Below are 24,098 nucleotides of genomic sequence, written 5' to 3'. Positions count from 1 at the left end.
CAGGTTGCTCAGAGCTCCGTCCAGCCTGGGCTTGAATGTCTCCAGGGATGGGGCACCTACCACCTCTCTGGGCAACCTGTGCCAGTGTTTCGCCACCCTCATCATAAAAAAACGGATTGGAGGTTGCTCTGTGTGTTAGCCATGGTGAGCAGCAAAGTACTGGGTTGTTTAATCACAGAGGTGCTGGAAAACCCTTCTGAGAGTGGAGAGGATGGGATTTTGTGATTGGGGCACTGGCAGACATAGCAAGGATGACGATAAGGTCGCTGCAGCTGAAGGGAGGCACCAGAGGAGAAGTTAGTATCAAAACATCTTTAATAAGGACAATAGTAAGTGCATGGGATACAGAGTGGAGGCAGAAAGGCTATTTCATGGATGTGGGTCTTTGGGCTGGAGCTTGTGTTATGGTCTGGGAAGTGGAGGGCAGGGGGAGCTTATCCTGAGAGGCAGGGTTCCTGCCCCAGAGGGATGAGAAGGCTGATCCTGCTGGGTACCAGTGGCCAGAGCTGGGGAATCCTTGAAGCTGCTGCCTGCCCCAGCTTGCTGCTGCTGGTCAGCATGAGGCAGCTGCCTGGGGAGGCTTGTGGAGAGGGGCTTGCCCATAAACTCTACGGCCTGACTGCGAGCGACACTCCCACGTACAACACGCGTGCACGCCGGAGTCTCTTTATTCTGCTCCGAAGAGCTCTCTGCCAGAAGCAGGCGGGCAGCGGGTGAGACGCGTGGGAGTAGAGCCCTGCAGCCGTGGCCCAGCATCTCCCCTCCTGTCCCAGAGAACAAGGGGGGTCCTGTGAGGGTCCCTCCAGTGACTTCAGCCCCCGAGCATCTCGGCTCCATGCCACGGCACAAAGGCACTTCTGTGAGGGCCGGTTTGCACGTGGGGCAGCGTGGGGGGCAGCTCGTTCCAGGGCCCCCACATAACCCAGGACTGCTCAGCAAGGGGCATTAGCTGTCCTGGGAAAGAGTGTTCTAGAAAAGAGGGGTGCGCTCATGGGGAGAGGGGGCGAGGATGAAGAAGAGGCAGTGCAGACCAAGTGGCTGCAGAGGGGAAGACTCTTTGTTCTGAGGTGGGGGAAAGGAAGGGATTTTTGGGACCCGACTGCAGAATTTGGTGACCTGACAACCTTGCTTCTCCCTCCAGCCAGCCAAGAAATTCCTCCTCTCCCTGATGTGAGGGGGTGGAGGTCAGAAAGCCTAAGTGATGCTGAGCAGCAGCAGGCAAGTGGAAAGACCCCTGCGATTATCTCTGTGCATGCTCTCACCTCCAAAATGCTGAGCTCACAACTTATTTTGGGGGGAGAAGGAGAAAGCCCAACTCTGTGGGTTTGCCTACACCTTGAGCTCCCAGCTGACCTCCCCAGGTAGATAGATATGCCATAGGGAAGGGTTTCACACTACCTGAAGCTGGGGCGACCCACATCCCCTACGTGCCAGAGTTATTGGTGGGGATATCTCTGGGACAGCACCTGTGCCAGTGCAGAGAGTGACTGGGGGCTTTGGTGGGAGGATGAGGCATATCCACAGACGTGCTGGCAGTGCAAGGCTGAGGGATGAAAGAAAGGGCACTGAGGGGAACAAGATGGGGTAGGAAGGGGTTTGGGTTTTCTTTGGCACATGGGGATGTCCCTTTGGTATCTAATGGCAGTGAGGCCGGAGGAGGGCTGTGATGCCCAGTTCTGCAATGTGCAGACCTCACCGGCCCCCTGCAGCAAGCTGGCCCAGCCCTGGGGAGCCCCCCAGGAGACAGGCTCTCCTCCTGCCCCCCAGTGCCCCCAGTTGGCAAGGAGATCACCTGCCGGGTCTGCCAGCAATGCTGACACCTGAGGGTGGGGGACAGGGAGGAGGGCAAAGACGCTGGCACTGGTTCTTCTGGTGAGGAACCGTGATGGGAGGATAGCCGTTCACACCTTGACTTCATCGTCCTCCTCATCCTCCTCATCTGCGTACTCGAAGGAATTGCTGTGCCCGCCCCGGGCACCAACGTACCCCTCCTGCAGGCTGGAGAGCTCGGCCTCCTCCTCATCCTCCTCTCCTTGGTTCCAGGTGGCCTCGGAGGACCGGCTGCCCCCTGTCACTTGTGACCGCCACGAGCTGCTGCTGGGGCTCTCCCACAGGGTCTGCGTCCGGGCCTGCCGGGAACCCTCACCCTTCTCCGAGCTTCGCGGGGTGCTGGTCCCACCGTAATGGTGGGCCAGGACCTGGGCTGCCCGGTCAAACTCTCCCGCCTCAATGGTGCAGTCGTTCCAGTGCTCCTGCCATGGGGTCCCTCTGGGCGCTGCCCCCGGCCCTGAAGACCAGGCAGGGTCCTCTCCAACGCCCTCGACGGCGTGTGCCTCTCCGTTGACATGGACCGACAGTCCCGGCAGTGACCTGGCCCCTGACAGGCTGCTCTGCCTGGAGTGGTCCCAGAAGCTGGATGTTGCCTTGTCCTCTCCATGTGATGCATTAGATGCTGGAGGGACCTCGTCCTTGGTCCCCTCACCTCGCAGGAGGTCTGGGCTATCCACCCCCACCACTCTCCCGTTGGTTTCGGAGAAGCTCATCATCTGGAGTAGCTCGCTCATTAGGGAAGGCCCCAGGTCCAGGCGGAAGGAGAGCAGGGAGTCCGACTGCTTCAATTCTTCTTCCCCAGGAAAGTCACTCTCTGGGCCCTTTTCCAAGCGGGGGACGCGAGGGATGGTGCAAAACCCTGACTCCAGCCCTGCAAGGCAGAAGGGATGGCTGGTGAGGGGGTGCATGGATAGGTAGGACGAAGCCTGCCTTCTATCTGCGGGGGACAAGAGTCACTGTCACCAAAGTGGGGCAGGTCATCCACCCATCAGTGGTCCTGGCCTTGAAAGGTCAAGCCAGTGTCTGTGTGGACATCTCCAAAGGCCAGTATCACAGCTCCAGGTGGGCTCTGGGCTTGGTAAAATGCTGGTGGGGTCTGAGCCAGGCAGGTGGGACCAGGAGATGGCAGCATTGCCTCAGCTTGCCTTTCCCTCTGAGCTCAGCAACCTCCCCCAGCTCCCAGGCTCCCCAAATCCCCCCTCCCCAAGACCCTCTGCTCCAGACCTCCCTGGAGAAAAGCTGAACCACAGCCCAATGCTGTGAGGCTGGAGAAGAGCCACCCAGCTGTCCCATCCCATCTCATCCTTGCCACAACCCCTCCCCAAAGGTCCCTCCTGGACTCCAGCCGGCAGAGGGGAATGTGGGTGCAATGGCGAAGAGGTGGATGGAGTCCCTTGAGGGCTGCCCATGGGGAAGGTGTAGGCCTGGGGGAGGTGGGGGACACCCCCTTACAACTGCTCCACACAGGCTGCCAGTGCATGGGGCTATGGGGGTGGGACAGGAAGAGAAAACATCCCCTCCTCACTTTGTGGGGGTACCCTGGGAGGAGACCCTCCAAGGGCAGGAGCAAGGACAGCAGCTGAAAGCAGGGTTAGGGTTATCTCTTCACAGGGACTCTTAAATGTCCTGCCTCTGCTGAGAGCCTAAAGTCCCTCAGTGGGGAAACTGAGGCACAGAGCCATGGAGAGGGGCTGCAGAAGATGCCCTGTGCCTGGGTGCCAGCCCCTGCCCCATGCTTCACTCACCATAGGCCTGGTGGGTTTTGGAGAATCTATTGGAGGAGCTTTTGAAGGAGAACTTGCTGGTCAAACCCCGGCCATCGCTGCCGTCGTAGGTCCCCTCGTTGAGCTGCGGCAGCGAGATGGCGTTCTTGATGATGGGTGAGACGGCTGGAGGGGCAGGCGATGCCCCCGCTTGGCCCCCACTGCCCCGGCTCCTCAGCGGTGTCCGGCGGACGTGCCGCAGTGTCCGGGCAAAGAAGTTGTTGGCTTTGGCTGTGTCGGCCCCACCGTGGTTGCTGAGGAAGGAGGTGTCCCCAAAGACGTCCCCGCCGCGCCCCACGTGCATGGTGTGCCGAAAGTCCCCCAGTGGTGGGCTGATCATGTCTGGCGTCAGCTCCGACTTCAGCCGCCGTTTGCCATGGGAGCCCGACACCCAGCTGAGCACCGGCAGCTTCCCCAGGCTCATGTTGCACCCCTCACCTCACCTCTGCTCCTGCAAAAGCCCCAAAAACCAGCCCTCAATGGGCTTCCAGCAGTGGGGTGACCTGTCACATCCCTGGCCTTGCCATGGCCCCTGCTCTGATGCTCTCAGGGGAACAGCTCAAGTCACCTTGGCTTTCAGCAGGTGAGAAGGGTGCCTGTCCCACTGCTTCCCTGCACGATGCTGTGCTCATGAAATCACCCGCAGCAGGTATGTCCCCAGCAGTGAGGACGGTGGTGCTGTGGAGGTGTCCCCAGCAGGAGTCCAGGGTCAGCCCCGGTGCTGCAACAGCCACTGGAAGCTGTGTCTGGCCACGGGCTTAAGACTTAATCCGCCGTCTTCTGCTGCCACCGGGCACGCGGGAGCCAGTCACAGATAGGGCAGCGGGTTGTGGAAGCTTGGAGTGGAGTGGCAGGGAAGGACCTTGGTCCCCTCGTCGGCCACCTAAACAAGACAAGAGGAATAGTGAAGCCCTCAGAGAGAATTCTCCTAACTACGTTGGCTGTACCCCCAGGACGAACTGGGGAGGTTAAAGGCAGTGAATGAGCAATAGTGGGGAGGTTGCTACAGGCTGTCCCCATCACCTGGCCTTCTTCTTGGGGAGGAAGCAAAAGGCTTTTCCCCAAAACATGTGCTTTCCCTCACCCCTCTGACCTCCCTTGGCGTGCCTCAGTTTCCCCTGCCTGCAGAGCAGCTTTAATGGACCCATGCTGCAATGCAGACTGAGGATTTCCCTCCCAGGCAGCACCTCCTCCCAAAGCGGTGCCCTGCCCGGCTGCCCAAGCTCCCGGGGCGAGAAACCTCTCCCTTCTTTTGCTATTCAGATGAACCCTTGGGGAGAGGGTGAGGCCTGGGGATCGCGTGCTTCTCATGGAGGAGGAGTGGCGGGGAGGGAAAATGCAATATTTGTATATTGGTTTGTTTGTCCTCCTCTGGCTGGGTCCCTAGGACTGGGCAGACATGTTGGAGCAGCAGGGAGCCGGGGGTGTGGGGTGGGCAGCTGCTTTGGGGAAACTGAGGCATGGCAAGAGAGGTGATTGCTTGAGGTCGGAGGAGAAGATGCGATAAGTCCCTGCACTCAGGTCCCAGAGGTGCTGGGGGGCAGGTGGAGAGGCAGCAGCTAGGCGCACAATGGCAGTGCAATGACCTCCCCGGTTAGTGGGGGGGACACGCAGATCAGCAGATCCCCTGTCGGTACATGTGGCAAGAGGGAGAGGGCAGATTGGGGAAAGGAGAGTATCTGGGGCTTGGGGCACCTCAGAGCATCAGTGGTCTGCCTGTCTGCTTGGGGACGTGTCCCTGCCAGGGCTCAGTCCCCACTCAGGGTGTGGGGGGACAGGATGGAGCTGGGTCCCTGCAGCAGGGCCAGTTGCAAAGGACACCATGCCAAGAGGTGACATGGAAGCCTCGCAGCCTTTGCTCCCTGTGTGCCGGGACCCCCATCACTGTGTGGCTCCATCCATCTCCCTGCTGCTGCCTGCCTCCCAGACCTGTCCCCGGGTCACCTCAGAGCAGGCAGGCGGTGCCAGGGAGGCAAATCCTCTGTCGATGGGGAACTCTGGGCATGGAGCTGCTCTCCTGGCTGGCTACACGTGTTTTCACCTTGCCCTGGCCTTGTTTGCTCACCTTGGGCCCCTCTTATCTGCCAGGGGTTAATGCCCGGGGAAGGGAAAACAAACCTCCCCTGACAGCTCCCAGCACCATTGGCTGCCTCCTGGGGTGGCAGTGGATGGTGGCAGCAAGGACGAGGACAGTGGCAGGGTGGCTTTCTGCTGGCATGTCTGCCTCCTGCTCACCAAGGCCGTATGGTGCTGCCTTGCCGCTGGGATGGACCAGGCACGTGGCAGATTTGGAGTGGGAAGACAACCGGGGAGCAATATCCTCCCTCTGGTAGAAGCCCACCCACAGCCATTGGGTCAGGGCTCTCATGGGGCACAAGGAAATCCACCAGGGTGGTCCCTGCAGCACAGTGGGGATCTTGGGGCCCCAAGTGGGGACTGTGCCCTTCAGCAGTGGTGCCTGCATGGTGTGGGGCATGTGCTGCACCGGCCGGGGTTACGTTAAGGGGTGGACGCCCCCACTCTACCCCAGATGCCCCGCACAGCATAGCTGCCCTGCAGACCCCTGTGCGGGACTGGGGCTGGCATCGCCCCAGGGACAAGGTGGGGAGGTGAGGGAAAGCGGGGTGTGGGAGGAGAACTTCCCCCTGCTCCCTACTTGGAGAACTGGGAGCCAGGAGGAGGAAAGTGTTTCCCCTTCCTTGTCCCTTGGCCACCATGGGGACACCAGCCAGCACCTCCTGGCACCTGGCTCTCCAGGCCTGCTGGCAGGCAGCGGGTGCTGGGAGAGGGAGAAGGGAGGGAGGAAGCTGGTGCCCAACCCTACCTGGTTGGCAGGTTTCTGGCAGGCCTGTTGGGCTTTTTCTCCCTCCAGTTTCCCCCTTTTTCCTCCTTCCCTCTGACCCTGCTGCATCTCCGTGATGGCTGTGCCCCTTTGAGCCCTCCCCTCTGCCCAAGCAGAACCCTTCATGCTGGGGAAACTTGTAATTCTATGGGTAAAGGGTGACCCGTGCGCTTTCCTTTCCTCCACTGGGCACGGGGACCCCCTGTCTGGCCACCCATCTCTCCGCATGCTGCTTCTGCCCGGCAGCCTGTTGTGTTCGCCAGCCCCTGGCACGGTGAGCCCGCAGCTCATCCCGACCTCCTCTTGCCTGGCTCCTTCCTTCTTGCCTCCTCCGGGGAGACCCCTGCCCTCACAGACCAGCCACCAGCACCTCCTCCTCCTCCTTCCAGCCTGGCCTCCCCCATTTCCCCCCAAGTTCAGCTGGTTTCCACTGGTTTTCCACTCGCCAGGAATGGCCAGAGCTGTTCTGCTTGCTGGGAAGAGCGGAAACCAGACAGGGGGGGAAAATGATCCAGATGTCTAGTTGGCTGGAGCTGCTTAAAGCAACTTCCCTCCTCCTCCTCTCCTTACACACCCACCCCCCAAAGGGGACATACTCCAAAAGAGGGAAAGGAGATGTTTGGGATGGTCTCAACAGGGGGAAGAGCATCTGGAAATGGCTGTGGGCAGCCAGGAAGGCTTTCCCAGCTTTCCCGAGTGCCGAAAAATCTCCCTTTCCCTGGAGGAATGGAGGCACAGGGCTCCCCTGTTGGGTCAGTTTGTTCTGGGATGGGGAAAGCCAGCATGGACAGGCTTTTTGGGAAGGGGGAAAGGGGCTTGGCTGGCCGGGCTGGGCCTCTTCCAGCTCTCCTGGAGCGGTGCCGGGCAGTAGGTGGACAAGCCCGAATCTGACTCCCGTGCTGCTGGCTGCTATATATATATATAGTTATATCTCTCTGTATAACAAGGATATTTTTTCCAAGCAGACGGCACTGGGACGTGGAGGGAGGTCAGGACTGCAAAGGCAGGCGGTTTCCAGCCGTCCTCTCCCTGACTCCTTGCCCAAAAGCACTCCCTTTCTTCCTCCAAACCCCCAAAATTGGGCACCCGAGAACCCGTGGGGCTTTTAGGGGTAACCAGAGCAGGGTGCATGACAGGAGTGCCCCACTGCTTTCCCCCACCCTCACCCCCTTTCTCTCCTGGCCCCCGCTTTCCCCCTGGCCTATCTCCTCTCTCCTGCTTTCCTTCCTCCCGGTTTCCTGTTGCATTCCTGCCTTCTTCTCTCTTGCTTTTTCACCATACTCTCCGTCTCCAACTCCTTGCCACCCCTCCAGATTCTCCCCTCTCCTACCGCCCTCTCCACCCTTCTGCTCCCGAGCCCCCCCCAAGCTCTACAAACTGAGGGATCAAAACTTTCAGGATTTACCTCTTCCGAACCAGGGTTATTCTTTTTTTTTCCCGTCCTCCAGCCGAAAAGTTGGGAGACACTCCCTGTGAATCTTTGTAGCTTGCTCCAATGGTTACCGGCGCTGCGTCCCAGAGCAGGGTCAGGGAGAAAGGTGAGGCGTGTCCCCCACTTTTTCCCACGGCTGTCCCCCCAAAAGCTGGCTCTCCCAGGCTGACGCCCCGATGCCACGGGAGAGAGGGAGCGAAGCTGGCGGGGAGGGGACGTGGGAAGGAGGAGGGCGGGCTGCAGCACTGCCGAGCCAATCCTCGCCTCGGCACGGAGACCAGAGAAAATGAGATTTATTCCAACTATCCAGGACAGAAAACTTCAGGAACTTCTCTGCCACTCCCCCCTCACCTCCCCCACTTCCCCACTGCCATTTCCCATCCTCCAGCATTGGCTGCCTCCTGCTCCCAGGCGCCTGCTTCAATGAATTTGGGGGCAGGGGGAAGCCCAGGTCATCGGCTAACCTGGTTAGGGGAGTTTGGCTGGGGGATCAAAGGAAAGGAGTTTGCCCCCTGTGTGTGAGCTCCTCATATATCATACGGAGTCATCCCATCCTGCATTGGATGGGAAGTCTCCAGTGCCCCTGAGTTAGCGATGCCAAGCAGGAATGGGGTCTGGGGGTGGGCAGTCATGCCAGGACCTGTGGGTAGCGTTGAGTTGAGCATTAGCATGATAACAACCTCCTTGAAGGCTGCATGGCCCCCATGGGCGTTACGGGGTCTGGACAAGCATTACGGGGTCAGGACAAGCGTCGTATCAGAGGCACAGTGTCAGACCATGGTGAGGGGGTGGCACTGGGTAACTTCAAGGAGGTGTTCCTTGGTGGCACCAGGCAGGGTTTCTGCCCACATATGGGACGCTGCATCTCTCTGGCATCACGCTTCATTGCTTTGTCCCTTGATGGCCACAGGGCAGAAAACCCTACCAGTGCCAATGAGGGGCAACCTGCTAGTGGGTACAGCATCACCAGTGCCATCGGTGACCCTCATGGCCTTCACACGAGACTTGGTGGCTCTCCTGGGGAGCATGTGGCCAGGCACAAGCAACTATTCAGTGCCCTGTGGAGGAGAAGGGCGGTGTCTGTGCTGGCAAAGGCGAGCTGAGACTTGTTGGGGTTAAACAGGGCCTGGCTGAAGGGATGACAAGATGTCTGCAGAGGAGATGTCAAAATGGAGCCTGGCCTCTCACTAGGGTCAGGTGGCCCATGCTGGGGTGCCCAGGCAGGAGCACCTTATTGCTCAGAGGTTTGCTAAGCAGCAGTGGGATTTTGGCACTGTTCTCAGCCTCAGGCTTCTCTGTGAAATGGGATAGTTGGGATTCTTGCCTTCTGTGGCAGTCTTCTCCCTTAGGAATTAAGACCACATGGTCTGTGTCCTTTGGTGGTACTTCTAGGTGTGTCTATGTCTTGGAAAGAGATGACAGCTTAGGTCTGACGGAGGAGAAATAGTGACCTGCATCCTCCCTGCTTGCCAGAGGTATGGTAGGCAGCTCTCTCCCGGTGTCCTCCTCAAAGGAAGCCAGTGAGGGTGGTGTGAGAGGCAGGAGAAGACCCTTCTTTGGGTCTCCTCCCCCTGCATGGCCTGCCAGGGCATCCCCTGCAGCCCAAGGAGCTCCCCCTCACTCCCCTCACCCTGTCCCCGTACCCTGCAGCGGGGGCTGCAGCGGGGAGCGGAGCCCGGGCGACGGCAGCCGCCTCTGCCGGGGAATGCAGAACAAATCTCTTCCAGATGGGACAGGGGCCACGCTCCACTCCTCACGGGGCGGCCGGCTCTCCACCGCCTCCTCCTCCTCCTCACCCGTGCTCCAGGCATCTCTGTGCTTCGGGCCAGGATGGGCTCAGTTTCCAGGAAAGCGGCTGGAAATACCCCCTCTTCAGCATCCCTCCCCAAACCTTGTGGTCTTGTGGACATGCCAGCTGGGCTGTGACTTTTGTCCTTCTGGGGCTGGCTCTGAAGTGCTTTGGAGACCTCCAGGGTACGTTCTGGCTCCGGGGACTCAGTACCCATCCTGGCCGTCGGCTGCCTGGGTACAAGCAGAGGTGGTGCATCCATTCCAGCTGTTCTCTAGCAGGGGGTGCACCCTCCTGAGACCCCCTTCTTTCATATACAGCTGCCTGGAAAGCAAATCTATGCAATCCTGCCTCCCAGCCTGTTTATGCACCTCGGCTGGTAAGCGAGAGGTGGCTGTGGGGCTAGATGGTGCTGCAGATCCACTGGATCACCCATGGGCGCCCTGGGCAGGAGCTAAGACCTGGACCCCTCCCAACACCATCACCACAGGTGCCTGGCTACCTCATTTGCCTTTAGTCACCCCAACCTTTCATCCCATCTGTAACCCTGTGCCCCAGGCAGCAGTACCAGTCTCACCATTATGGAGAGATTGGCCATCAAGCTTATCATGGGAGCAGACAAGTGGCTCTGCAGCCTTCCCAGCTGAGGATTTACTTTGATTACTACAACATCAAAGACAAGGCTGTGTAAATTTTGTCTCTCCTCCTTCTTCCTGGGGCTCATTCCTCCAGCATGGGGCTCAGGTCTTATGGGTGACTGAGTGTGACGGGGATGGAGAGAGGGATGGAGGGTGCTGGGGGGTGCTGAGGTCTCAGCCCCACACCTCCAGGTACTCAATATTTCCTCCCACCTTGCTTCATAGGCCCTGCTGCTCACAGACTTGGTGCCTGAAGGAAGTGGATGCAGGACTCCCTCTGTGGAGAAGAAAAACCCCCTTCTCCCTTTCCCCTGTGCCCCTGGAAGCTTAGGGAGTGTGGCGGGGGCACTCCAGTTTGGGGATGATGTGCTCACCTCTGCATTTCCATTCCTTGCTGTTTCTATTTGCTGCCTTCCTGCCCACCCTCCTTTCCAGGGAAATTTCCAGGCATGGAAGCCGGAGCCCCATGCCCCATGCCTGGAAATTTCCTGTGAAAGGAGGTGGGCAGGGGGCTTGGTGGGAAGGGGGTGCCTTGCTCAGTGCACAAGAAGCAGATATCCTGTTGCTGCCCAGGGTCTCTGGCTCATATTTCCTCATTAACTGGGAGCGCCGCTCGTTTGCGGGTGACTTCCAGATGTTTCCATTCTCCTCGCGGCGGCCGCAAGGGCGCATACCTCATGGGTATGGGAATTACTGCCAGCAGCGTAGTGGGGAACAGACCCCTGCCATGATGGGGAGGGGATTTAGGGCCCTCCTACCCCACCACACATCCCAGCGTGGCCTCATCCAGCTTCCCACCAACCTGGTGCTGCTGGGTCCGTCCTCCTCGCTCCCAGCCTGTTGCCCTCGGTGCTGCCTCCAGCCTGTGTCTCACTGCCATGGGGCTGAGCTGGAGGCAGAACTGGTTTTAGGATGAGCAAGCTGGGCTGATGGTAGGAGGTGATTCCCCAGGGCGAGGGGTAGGTGTGAGACACCCAGCATTGGCCCAATGCATCCCTAGTCTGATGTCAGTGGTGGCTTTGTGGGCACCAGATCCCTGATGCCACATAGTTTCTTCACCGAAATAATTTATCCATTGGCGGCATCTTCAGGGATGTGCTGGGCCAGGCTCAGCCCACTTTTGGGGCTGTGCTGCAGGTCCTGGGGTCTGTGCCTGTAGCCTCTGTGATAACTGGGGAGAGGGATGAGCCTGGTGTGGTTCCCAGCATCCTTGTGCTGCAGAAGGGAAGGAAAGTGGGTGGCTTGCAGTGAGCACCACTGGGCAGGCAGCAGAATCAGGTTAGAGCCACTCATAATAAAGGAAGGCACACTGACCTCTATAAAAGCCCATTTTTAATTTTCCCCACCAATTCCTCCAGCTCCTCTCCCTGCAGCAGCAGGAGGCTGAAGGAATGGGGTTGACCACACTTGTGGGGTTTACAAATGGGGGGCTGAGGGGTGCTTTTCCCCCAGGAGCTGGGCTGGGAACTCAAAGCCTTGGGGTTTGCCAAAGCCCAGGAGGAGGTAGGGATAAGTTCCCAGGCTTGCTGGCCAGCTGCCTCCCTCCCTCTGCCCATCTCCTCCTATCCCAAGTGTTTTCATCCGTCTTCCTCCTCCTGCCCTCCCCATCTTACTCCTCATATGCTGGTCCTGTTCACAGGCCAGGGATGTGGGGTGCTGTTGGGGTGTTGGGAGGTCGTTGTGGGAGGGAGGATGGAGGGACAGACCCCAGTCCATGCTTTCCTGACGTTCTGCCTGGCACAGAGGAGAGGGAACAGAGGGGTTGGGACATGGCTGGGAGCAGAGAGAGGATGTTGCATAAACCAGAAGCAATCCAGGAGCAGCTGCCTGTGGCCTGGAAATACCTCTGTGATTCCAGGTGCTGGGAAATAACATATATATATATGTATGTACATTGAGTCTCCCCAGAACAACTCCCCCAAAACACCACTTCCAGTTCCTTTTCATAGGCCTTAAGGAGGTGCAGGAGGGACCAAGGGGGCTCAGATATCAATTTGCTGCTTGGAGAAACAGCTCTCTGTGTGCAAAGGCATCTGGGGGCCCATTTGCCCTCCTCCAAATAGGTTCCCTTGGCAGGATAAGGAAGGGGAGCACATCTGCAGGAATTTAAAGCCTGTGCAGGCTGGAGGGAGTTGGGATGGAGGTTGCTGGGGTGAGGAGAGAAAGGGGGATATGGTGAGGGTGGGAGGAATGCAGTGGGGAGGGAGGGTACATGGGGATGGGGGTGAGGAGCAGGAAGCCGAGGGGGGTTCTGGGGGCAAAGAGCCTTTTGGAAACTAATTGTGTGAGGAGGTGGGGGAAGGTGCTTTGGGGAAAGGAGGAGCTGGGGAGTCTCAAGAGAAGGGAGCAGATTCCCTGAGTTGGTGTGGCATGGGAGAGGGGACCATCAAGGGAGGGGGATGCATCCATGGAGCAGACAGGGAGTGGAGTGTGGGGATGAAGAAGGGTGTGATGTGCCGAGAAAGGTTGTAGGGATATAGGGAATAAGGGGTGGGGATGAAGTCCTCCATGGGGGGAGAAGGAGACCATGCATGAGGAGCCTGTCCTGGTCAAAGGGAAGAGCTGAAAGCCAAGGGAGTGGCTGGACACAAGGCCCAGACAACTCTTTTATCATAATGATTTTGCCTGTCCATCCAGCCGTGTATTTTTCGCCCACGGAAGGAAGGGGGTGGGGATGCAGAGGCAGCTAAAAATAGGGGTGTCCCTGCCCATTCCCCCAAGGCGGGCATCCGTCTGTCTGCCTGCCTGCGGGGTTGCTGCGGGATCTGGAGGAGGGGAGCAGGCCCAGCCTCCTCCCCATGGCGTCTGGCTCTGCTTTTGTTTGTCTCGCAGCCCTACTGGGACAGGAAGAGGCCGCGGGGCCGAGGAACAATGGCTCATTCTCTGGGAGTGCGCGCCTGCCGAGGAGCGATAGGGGACGCGGGACGGTGGCCAGAAGGCAGGCACAGCCTTCCAGTGCCGCCGCCACCACGGGAGCTCACCCCCCCGGAGACGATGGGGTCCACTAGTGGGATGTGGGGGGACCTTCCTCAGCCCATCCCTCTTCTCCAGGCCCCAAAACAGGCTCTCATGCCCCGGTGGAGAGGGGATGAGGGCTCGTCTCGCATGGGTGCTCTTTATGCATCTTATGGAGGAGACAAGGGAGGCAACATCAGCAACCTGAAGAGCGGTGGGAGCATGTCTGCAACTGGCACTGGGGAAACCTGTTGTTTTGCAGCCTCTCCTTGAGCCTGTGAAGCCTGCAGGGAGGGTGGCTGGAACTGGCATCCCCCGGTGGGAATGTCCCCAGCTGGGGCTGGGGAGGTGTTTACTTGGTATTTGTAACGTGCCCCTTTGTCCCAGCTGTCACTGCGCTCACCGAGGCGGTCTCAGTGCTGCTGGTGGAAGCTCTCCCCATGCTCTGTGCTCCCTCCTGTCTGGGAGACAGCCAGGGGGCATGGGTGGGTGTGCATGGCAAGGGGTAGGGAGGGGTGATAAATCCTTTTATCCTGCCTCTTTCTTCTCCAGACCCTCCTTTTGTGGCAGTGTCTCTCCCAGGGGACTTTTCCTCCCAGGATGTTAGATCTGACAGCTGGGTGCTGGAAATGCCTCAGGGAGAGTCTCTCCCCATACTTCTCCAGACACAGCAGGGGTGAGAAGAGGTGGCGTTATCACCTGAGGTAGGGGAGAGGTTAGGAGGTATTTTACAGGGGTTGAGCAAGGAGGGGACAGAAGAACCTCCTGTCTCTAGCCCCCTTTTTTCAAGGTCTCGGATGCTTGGGGCTGAACACTTGCCAGGGCTCCTCTTGTTTACTCAGCCGGGGAGCTGACACATCCAAGGTCTCTGCTGACTCCACTTTCCCACATGCTGCTGGCGGGCGCATTCCAGGGCAGAGTGGAGATCAGCACAGAGGCATGCCAGAGGTTTCCATCCAGGATGCCGTCCCCCCCTCCCCGCTCTCCCCAGGCATCCGGCACCTCCCGCCAGGCTGTGAAGAGAGGGCATCACATCTGGACGGCATCCTGGGCTTCTACAAGCCAGGACTAGCACAGAGCCCAAGCATGGACCAGGACCCTGGGGAGGGGGATCTGCCTCTCAAGCCAAATGCCTTCAGCAAGGCTTGTTTTTTCTCCCCACTCCCCTCTGGAGATCTCAGTCCCACTCCCCATGATGACCCATGGGAGATGTGCGGAGGGGCAGGAGATGCCTGTCTTAGCTTAGTCCTCCCTAGAGGGACCTGGGTGAAAGGGATAACACTCGCCTAGGCAGTAGTCCCAGCTTTTTCACCTTAGGATGGGCACCTACTCCTGCAGCTGGGCTTAGTTTGCTGAGGGTTAACAGCACTGGGCTCTACAAGGGCGACTGTGTGGCTGGAGAAGGAGCTGCACCCTTCTCCTGCAGGCACCAGCTCTGGTCCCTCCTGGGCAGCCACCCCGACCTGGTGTGGCTGCCTTTGGTTTTAGGAGGGAAGGCCACAAAGCTTTTAAAAATAAGCACCAGGAGCTAAAAGAAGGGTTTGGAGATCTGGCTGCAGGGCTGGGGTGGAAGAGTGGCCCTTGCCCTGTCATTTCAGTGGGAGGCTCCTGTCCCAGTGTTGATCCCCCTCTACTGGGGCAGATGCCATCTTTGCCTCCTTGGACCTCGGGTTGCTGGCAAAGGACTGCCACAACCTCTCCACCCCTGCTCGGGTTGGGGCTGGCCCCTTTACGCCCAGCCCCACCGCCTGGAAGAAGGGGCCTCGTCTCCCTCGTCGGCTGCCACAGGAAATTCGGAGCCTGGAGGTCAGGGGCCAGCCGGCAGCTCCTCCCGTGGGGGCCAAGCAGCCCAACGCTGGGGCTTGTATCATGACGGCATGTGCCGGAGAGGAGGGGAGGGAGGCAGAGCTGTGGAAGGGGGTGGAGAGGGCCAGGCTTTTCCTGTTTATGTGACTACCAGACCCCCAAGAAAGGGAAAGGACTTGGAAAGCTCGTTGCTCTTGGGCGGGCTCCAGCTAGCGTCTGTCTGCAGCTCTCAGCCCCGGGAATGCATCTCTGGGGCAGGGCATGACTCCTTCCTGCGGGGGGGAATGGGCACCCGGCTCCTGGGGAGTGGGGTTGCGTTCCCAGAGCTTGTGGAGGTCTGGTCTAGTGAGGAGACTGGGGTAGCTTCCTATAAAGTGAGGCATGGCTCCTGCTGCACTCCAGGCTGTGATTCCTGCCATGGTTGTCTCTGGCTTTGGATGATGCTGGTCTCTGTGGGATGGTCTGAAGGGGAAAGGGCCACTGGGGCCAAGCCGAGGCGGTAGCTGAGTATGTTGGCTTTGGGACCTGGGGACGGGCAGCTCTGGGAACATCAGGTGTGGAGAAGTGCTTAGGGTAAGGTTACAAATCACACCATGCTCAGCCATGACGGCTCCAGCACAGAGCCCGTGCAGCAGGCAGAAGGGCTGCAAGACCTTCTGCATTATCTAAGGTCACATCCTGCAGGGCATCTGGTGTGGCCATGCTGGTATGCGGAGAAGGAAATGAGGTCCAAGATGTTGTGCTCTCGCCTTCACCTCTGGCACCTAACCACTCTGGCTGAGGTCACATCTGTACCGAGCTTGTCAGGTCTCAGCTTTGGTTTGTAGGCCTTGGCCCATGTGGAATGTGGGTTGAGGGTGCTCAGTGCAGACCCACCTTCTGACAGATGCCCTGGAGCACACCCCATTAGGCAGAATTAACATGAGCAGGGGGGAGTTACAGCCCCTTTACCGTCCTGAAGGTAAGCCCTGGCCTGGCTCAGTGCAGCAGTGATCTCTGGTAAGCTGTAGGGTAAGAATAGCTGGGCCCAGTGTAAATCAGAGCAGAGATGGAGGGGACCATGTTGGTGTGGCCTCGGCATCTTCGAAGTGGAAAGGCTGGGGAAGGGCCTCAGCAGTCAGGAGTGAGGAGCTGTGGCAGGTCTGCGTGGCAGGAACAGGCACAGCCCTTGGCTCCACACATCCCTCTCTTTGCAAGTGCTCCAGCTGAAGGCCACGCTGACCCAAGCCTTTTGGGCTTTGCCCTGGCACTTCCCCAGCCATCCTGTTCTCCAAAGGGCTGGACGGTGGGGTGGTGCCACCCTATGGCTCTGGAGCAGTGTTACAAGTGCTCGTGGCACTTGGCTGTTCATTGCCCTCTCTAGAGAGACTTTGCCTCTGTGAGCATGAGCTAACAACTTTTTCCTTATCTGTGTCCTAGGCAGGTCTGCTTTCCAGCCATGCAGAAAATGTTCTGGCCTGGTCCTGGCCTACTGTGGCAATGTCTCAGCATGCCTCCCTGTCTTGCAGTTGCATTGCCCTCCCTAGGGCAGCCAGGTATTCCTGGGGCTAGAAAACCACCAAGCTGGGGTTTGTTGCCCAAACCATGAACTGCAAGGCCAGGTGCACAGTTGAACCCTGATCTGTCCTCTGACAGTTGTTGCTGGAGCTTTGATGGGTTGCAGGCTGAAAAGCCAACATGCCTTCCCATGTACATCACCAGCCTGTGTCCTCAAAGTCTCAACTATTGTAGCAGAAGAGGGTTTTTGGGGACTTAATTTATGTTCTCTGTTTCTTTATGCAGCAAATGTGCTGGCGGGCAGCACCTTCCTTCTCCCACACATGAACCCTGTCCCTTTCCCTGATATGGCACGTTTGGTGTTTGGGGACAGTATTTCCCCCTCCTGCTCCTCCGCCATCAGGATCTGGCCAGTCTCAGCCTGACAGCAACTCTTAGGGATTCTGGCTGCCAGAGACCCTGGGCCATACTTGTATACCAACTCAAGAGAAGAGACATATGGGACTTTGCTCATCTCAGGGAGGAGGAAGGGAAGATGGAAGTGCTGTTTTCCATCTAAGCTCCTTCCTTCCCTCCTGTCAAAGCTGCATGAGAGACCAGGGCACTTCTGAAGTGGGCAGAGCAGAGCTTCCAGCTAAGTAGCTAATCTCTTAGTTGCAATTCATTCTTCTGAATTCAAACGGCTTACAGTCAGTTTGCACATCTATATGACGGCATCCGAGCTGGTGCTGGTGATTCTCACTGTCTCAGTGTCCTCGACTTCAGCTACAAGGCAGGGTTTGCCTTCTGGTCTGTCTTTGCTCCCATCTTAAGCTAGAGCTCATAAGATGGTGGAAACATGGTTGGTTTGGGCAGCTGGCTAGCTTTGGGCAGAGGACCACTGATGATCCTGTAGTCCAGTGGAGTCTTCTTGGAGAAGAAGACATCTCTCATCTAGGGAAACCTGACATCCCACAAGACTAGAGATGACCCTGGAGCTCTGCTGGAGCAGGAATAGGAGTAGTTTTTTTCCTCTGCCTAAGTGGATGTCCACACAGATGATAAAGGGATTGAGAGGCTAGGGTGGAAATGGCCTCTCTGTGACTATTTGAGGAGGTCTAAGGGAAGACATAGGTGGGATGGAGAGGAGAAGGTAACTAGAATGCGTGGGATTACAGAAGAATGTCTGGATGCTACAGAGCTATCTAGACATATTGATTTCTGTTCTGCACAGTGCCATCTTCCCTGTCTGACTTCTAATCCATCTTGATGGCCCTGCTCATTTAACCCATTTGCCGTCCTCTGGCTGCAGGTCAGCTACTTGTTTTGTTTAGCCAGCCTGGATCTGTGGCAGACCCCACTTACTGTGACAGACATCATGCCCCAGAGAGCAGAAGTGGGACTTGGGGGAGGACAGACACCTGTTGCTAACAGGGCAGGTCTGGAACTGATGAAAACACCGAAGTGACACTGAAACTAGCAGTATGAGACATTCCCAGAGTGGCTGGAGCACTTGTGGGGTCCTGTAGGACCATGGGCAAGTAACGGGGTCTTAATTAAGAATGTTTGCAGGATGCTAATTGGGAACTTTGTAATTCTCAAGCCCCTTTTTTGCCAGGATAGTGTTGAGGCCACATTGTCATTAGTGTTTTGAATGCTAGTTTACATGCAAATCTACCCCAAAGTTATGCCCTGAGATGCGGAAAACACTCCCTACTTCATATTTCTGTTTGTAGTCCCAGAGTTTCAAAGGGGCTCCATGCAGCACCCTACGACAGCTGGCTGAGGTTGATGTGGTCACATTGACCTCTGGTGGCTGCAGCCTCAGCGTGCAAGGAAAGTGCTAAGGACAAGCAGGTGGGTTTGGTGAGCCGTTTGTTGCCTGCTGCAATGAAAACGCAGTTGGGTTTGTTCCTTCTCTGGGCTCCCTCCCCCATGCCTCTTGGACGGTCATTTCTTCTCTGCCCGAAGCAGATGTGATCTACACCCTCTTTGTGTGTACATCTTCAGTCCATGTAGTTCTCCCCCCTCAGAGTCACTCTTTGCGTGCACACCAGTAAAAACCAAAGGCAGATCCTTTGTTGGAGAGTTGAATTTACTCCTAATTTCTAGACAGAATGGGTCATACTTGGGGAGTGCAGATACTGCTTCCCTGAATTCACTGCAATCTCTGTACAGTCAGTGGTTGGACCCTTCTTGTGCAGTGGAGGGCAGGCTTCAATAGTCCCTTTGCAAAGTCTGATGTAGAAGCAGACAACCAGACTGGATTCACAATGACCAGCAAGATGGACTCATTAAATTCTCGATTGGGGCATTTTCTAGAGAGAGAGGAAAAAAAAAAAAAGCTGTGGCAAATCTGACAATGCTAATGCTTTAAGAATAAAGCAACTGTAAGCACGGCTGAGGTGGGAGCCAGGCATGAGGAACTTTCCAGGCTCAGCCCCATTCAGGGAGCCCCTTTGCTGTGGGCAGCTTTGGAGTGAGGAAGCCCATCCTGGGACTGGAATCTCATCACCCTCCTCTAATTCAGGTCTTCACTGCCACCTCACACATGCCCTAATGAGGCTGGAGATGTGTTGCTGATGCCTCACAAAAACGCTCCCACACACTTTTGCCTCCTGTAGCTCCAGGCGATGGGTGTGTGCTTGAGGGGGAGGAATGCTGAAGGAAATATTTGCTTGTTTTGCTATCTCCACACACAGATACATGCATTTCCTTCCTGCCATGAAGGCCACTCGTCCTTTCTTTTGGGGGGAGCCTCGTCCCCCCTCCCCTTCTGCAGTCATCACCACCACGGTGAAGGGAACAAACCACTGTCAGCATGTCGGGGCAGTCTGACATCTGCTATGAAAAGCACTGGGCAGATGAGCAGGTAGTCGCTGTCCTTGCAGAGGTTGTTAATATAAACACTGAGTTTAATGAGTGTCATTAGGAAAATAGAAGTGATTCTGTGTTTTTTTTTTTTTCTCTGTGTGTTAACTAATCCGGTGTGAACCAGCGCATGAGCCGATTAGATCAGGCTGGCGTCGATAATTCTGTTTCACAACCTTTTTCTTGTTTTCAGCATTTGTTTTTGTTCCACACAGGAACAAAAACTGTAGAGAGTGTTTTCATGACACCAGATTGTGTGGGGACAGCTATTGCAGGGTGGAAGTTATTATTAGGGGGTATTATTTCAAATTCTCTTCCTCAATCTGACTAGGGAGACCACCCAGGACCTTAGCAAACCTGCCCCATAAAACTTCTTTGGAAGCAGTAGGTCTTTGCAAATCACTGGGCTGTGAGAAGAACAGTATATTTTGATTGAAAAACAAAAGGACTGAGCAATAAATATATTGTTGAAGACATTCTGACCAGCTCCCATTACAGACACTGTGTGGGTAGGAGGCTTCAGGGCAGGTTTGTAAAGCTACTGTTCTTCCCAAAACACAGGGCAGGACTTTACAAAGCATCTAAGCTCACCATCTGTAACCACAGCATGAGCTTTAGCCACACAATCAGGAATTTAATGAATACCTTCCCCTCCTCAGACCTTCCTAAAGTGGTTTCCAGGAGGGGGCAAGCGATGCAGTTCTGCGGCATACCCAGCCCTGCTCCCCGCAGCGCGGGCTCACTCGCCTCCAAGGGATCCCGGCGACCTCTGAGCGCCGTTGGTTGGACCCACACCGCAAGGTCCTGCAGAAGACCCAGCTGCCTGTCACACTTTGTGGGCCACATGCGCTGAGCCCTTCCTCTGGAGGTGGAAACAACACGTGGTTCACCATTTGCTGGCCTGTCATAGATTTCCTGTGCGTGACGGTGTGGCTTGGAAAGTCTCACCAGTGCGATTATCTTGGTTAGGATTTGGAAAAAAAGCAAACAAACCCCCCACCACAAACAACAACAAAAAAACGCAAACCAACAACCCAACACAAAAAGCCCCACCCAAACACCCCGGTGTCATTCCTGCTGTGAACTCAAGTGTGCCAGCACAAAAGTAGCTGTTGCTACCGGTAAAGCTGTTTTGGAAATGTCATACCTGGCTGTGAACATGTGCAGTCTGGTGGGACTGCACATCTCAGATGAATTGGGGGCGTCTTGTATGACCGCAGTTTCCCTCTGAAGGGCGAGCTCTTCATCTCTGTGCCTCCATACCCTGGCCAAAACACAGGGACAAACCACCTCCTTCCTCTGAAGAGCTGTCTGTCTGGTCTGTTGGGATCATCCACCCAGCCCAGAGCCTTCAGGGGTGGTCTGCCTGCTCATGGGGTACCTGCTGAGCTCAGAAGAGACCCTCTGTGAAAGAAAGTGACTGATGGTGCTTGATGTGGGAGCTGCTCTGTCTGATGTCTCTGTGCTCTGAGTCACAAAGCACCACAGCCTTTGCCTGTGGGGTCAGGACAAGGGAAGGGAGATGTTTCCTTGACATCAGCCTTGAGTTCATCTCTCTCTGAGTGAATAGAGAAACCAACCCTTGTTTTGGGGCTTTTATCATGACTGTGAAGATCTTATCTTTTATCGCCACATAATATCCCCGCTCAGGAAATCTTTTCACTAGAGAGAGACCTGGGATGTTTCTATAGAATAACTAGCAGGCAAACGTTGACGTGGCTTGAGTCAGAATGGGTTCCCTGCAGGCAGCCTTGCTCATACTTACTTCTGATCACTCGGCTGGACACCTCTGGCTGGAGGTAAGGGCTGGAGACCAGAGCTGTGCCCTGCTGCTTGTGGTCCTATGTCAGCATGTACCCTTTGTGGGGGAGCTCTGCACTGGGTTTGCAAGGGAGGGGAAGGTGGCAGCCGGGACCCCTCGCAGGGAAGGTGAGTCAGCAGCAAATTCATACACTCGGGGTGTCAACCAGTGCCTGTTGGATGGGTGCCATGCAAGAGGAGGTGGTGTTTGCTGAAAGCCCTGTGTGCGCATGTGTGCCTGGTGTTTGCTCAATACCTGTGTGTATTTTGCAACAAAAAGGCTATGTATGTGATGCTCTGTGCATCACACAGATAGCAGTCTCAATTCCCAGATGGTGGTTGTGCTTGATCTTGAAATGAACACAGCCACATGGGGAAAGAGTCTTGCTAAAGCCTCCCTTCCCTTAAACCACCTTGCTGAAGCCAGTGCAGGAGCACTGTGGGGACCAGAGGGGATGCGTCTGCCATTGACCCTGGAGGAGAAACAACTGAAGGTGTTAATTTTGGGTGCAGCGGAAATCCTTTAGGGCAGGGGGCCCAGTTCATACCTCAAGATTATTTCATATTCCCCCCACTTTGGTTACCTGAGGGAGGAGAGAAAGGTTTCCATGCAGAGGTGTGGTCTTAGAAGCTGCAATTGTGGGATGCTGAGGGCATCTCCCTTTTGGGAATATGTTGGCAGGGTCAGGAGCGATGTGTGGCTCCTTTATATTGCGTCCTGAGCCATGGAGAGATGCATAGCACTACTCTGGGCTACTCTGTGGGCTGACCCTGAGGCTGGGGGGAATGAGGTGAACTCCAATTTCTTATGAGCTTGTTATTGCATTGGAAATCTCTTGCACAGAGCCTGTGCTGTCTACCCTGGCCTCTGAGGTCTGAGGTTTGACACAGTTGAGAGTGATGAAATGAGCGTGAAATTGAGCTGCTAGAGAAAATGAAAAACACCTTAGTTCTGGAGGGGAAGGCATATGTCGGGACAGAACCATGGTGTCTAATGCCATTTCTCCCAGACCCTTCCTAGTTCCAGTGGTATGCATGAATTTGGGCAATCTGGTCCACTGCAGGGGTGGAAGTTATCCTGTGCAGGCTCTTTGGGATGCTGTGTGGACACACAGATCCACTCCTGTGATTGCTGTGGCCACTTGGACCCCGGGAGGAGGAAAGCTTCTCAGCATCTACCCTGGCCCAGGGGACTCAGTGCTTGGTCAGGCTGGCTGGTGCAAGCCCCTGCATGCCCTGGGGTACGGCTTAGTCATGCTGCCCTGGGGGTGCCTCCACACCCAGCTCCACTCACAGACACTACTGAAGATTGGGGGCTGAAATTAAGCCCGTGGGACCTCTTCTTGGCCTGGATGTGGCTTCTTTCTACCACCCTCATTTCCTCCCCTTGCTTGAAATGCCCCACTCCATCCAGAACCAGCTCTACTTGGACTGGCCAGGCTGCAATTTCTGAAGCCCTGGAGCCAAAAAAATCTCATCCTTATGCACCTCATCATCAAGTTGTGCCAGGGGAAGTTTAGATTGGATATTAGGGAAAAAGTTCTTCATGGAAAGGATTGTCAAGCACTGGAACCAGCTGCCCAGGGAAGTGGTTGAATCACCATCCCTGGACATGTTTAAAATATGTATAGATTAGGTTTTTAGGGACATGGTTTAGTGCCAGAGTTATGTTAATGGTTGGACTTGATGATCTTGAGGGTCTCTTCCAACCAAAATGATTCTATGATTCTATGTTCTTTGCAGGCAGAGCTGGGGAGGCTGCGCTCTGCCAGAAGAGATCCCCCCGCCCGGGCAGGGTTTCAGCTCGGAGGCCAAGCCGGGCACCCCCTTCCCCCGCCCGTCTGTCGGGAGGTGAAGCCGGGTGCGTTTCGGAAGAGAAGTCTGGTGAGCCACATCCTTCCGGAGAGCAGCTCCAGCCCGGGGCTGGGGAGGGGGGTCAGAAAGACGGGACACACGCAGAGAAGAACCTTTCCCAGGTGAGGAGCAGCTGGAGTGCCTCAGAAACCAGGAGAGGCCGGGGGAAGGGGGTCGCCCACGCCCCGCCGGTGAGTTCCACCGCGGCCCCCGGGGGCGGGCAGGGCTGGGCTCTGCATTGCTCAGGGGGCTGCCGGTTCCCTCCCAGCCGGCTGGAGGAGGGAGGGAGGGAAGGAGGGAGGGAAAGTGTAGTGGGGTGGGGAGAGCGCTTCAGACACACCTGCCGGGGCGGCGAGACGGGCGGCGGCGGAGCGGGCGCGGAGCGGGGCGCAGCCCGCCCGGCGGCGGGGATGGCTGGTAAGGGGCGACCCCCGGCCGGGAGCAGGGGACGGGCGCTTCTTCCCCGGCCTTGCGAAGCCGTCGGGGTCGGCGCAACCCCGCCGTGCCCCTCTCCCGCGGAGGTTGCCGCTGCGCCCGTCGGCATAGCCCCGGGGCGGCCGGGGGCGTGGGTTTCGCCCGCGCTCTGGGTGTGGTGGTGGTGGGGGTGTTTGCTCCTCTTGTCCTCCTCTTTCCCAGCCAGCTCCTCAGGGCTGACCTCCGGCTCGCCGTTCATCAAAGACCGGCTTCGTGCTGCCCGAAAGGGGAAACTCTGGCCCGCCCCTCCCCTCGGGCCCCCCGTCCTGGAGGGGCCGCGGCGGGCAGGAGGAAAGTTACGCCGGGCAAGAGGAGGGGTACCGGCTCCCAAACCCTTCTGCCCCCTCTCTCTCTGCCGAGCCTGCCTGCCAAGAAGCTGTTCCCTGCTTGCACAGCCGGTTTGGCTTTCTTGGAGAAATACTTTGATTTAAAGGCATAAATCTGCTGCTGAGGCGTGGAGCTCAAAACAGCGCAACTTCTGTGATCTGCTGTTACATCCTCCTTCTGCATACTTGTGTCTCTGTGGCAAGCGAGTTTATCTCAAATAAGAGAGATCAGCTTCTGCGTG

General features: G+C 56.9%; 2 protein-coding genes across 2 annotated transcripts in view; one reads left to right on the top strand and one right to left on the bottom strand.

Moving 5' to 3' along the window:
• Nucleotides 1-317: 317 nt before the first annotated feature.
• On the bottom strand, nucleotides 318-8,127 carry CDC42EP1 (CDC42 effector protein 1). Its single transcript, XM_065643696.1, has 3 exons — nucleotides 7,841-8,127; nucleotides 3,576-4,476; nucleotides 318-2,701 (listed from the first exon to the last, which is right to left on the bottom strand). Exons 2-3 carry the CDS (start codon nucleotides 4,015-4,017, stop codon nucleotides 1,902-1,904), a joined length of 1,242 nt encoding a protein of 413 aa, XP_065499768.1. The 5' UTR covers nucleotides 4,018-4,476; nucleotides 7,841-8,127; the 3' UTR covers nucleotides 318-1,901.
• Nucleotides 7,091-24,098, top strand: part of CARD10 (caspase recruitment domain family member 10) — a 32,432-nt gene continuing 15,424 nt past the window's right edge. Inside the window, 13 exon segments of the mRNA XM_065628491.1 lie at nucleotides 7,091-7,187; nucleotides 7,922-7,973; nucleotides 9,518-9,665; nucleotides 11,747-11,797; nucleotides 13,127-13,463; nucleotides 14,241-14,387; nucleotides 14,892-15,124; nucleotides 16,582-16,608; nucleotides 16,610-16,663; nucleotides 19,618-19,628; nucleotides 23,083-23,122; nucleotides 23,125-23,178; nucleotides 23,211-23,247. Coding sequence (XP_065484563.1) covers nucleotides 7,091-7,187; nucleotides 7,922-7,973; nucleotides 9,518-9,665; nucleotides 11,747-11,797; nucleotides 13,127-13,463; nucleotides 14,241-14,387; nucleotides 14,892-15,124; nucleotides 16,582-16,608; nucleotides 16,610-16,663; nucleotides 19,618-19,628; nucleotides 23,083-23,122; nucleotides 23,125-23,178; nucleotides 23,211-23,247 — 1,288 coding nt within the window.

The sequence above is a fragment of the Caloenas nicobarica genome, chromosome 1 (genome assembly GCF_036013445.1).
Source record: "Caloenas nicobarica isolate bCalNic1 chromosome 1, bCalNic1.hap1, whole genome shotgun sequence".
NCBI classification, from domain to species: domain Eukaryota; kingdom Metazoa; phylum Chordata; class Aves; order Columbiformes; family Columbidae; genus Caloenas; species Caloenas nicobarica.
Note: the sequence above shows the minus strand (reverse complement) of the source record. Positions and strands in the feature narration are given on the sequence as shown.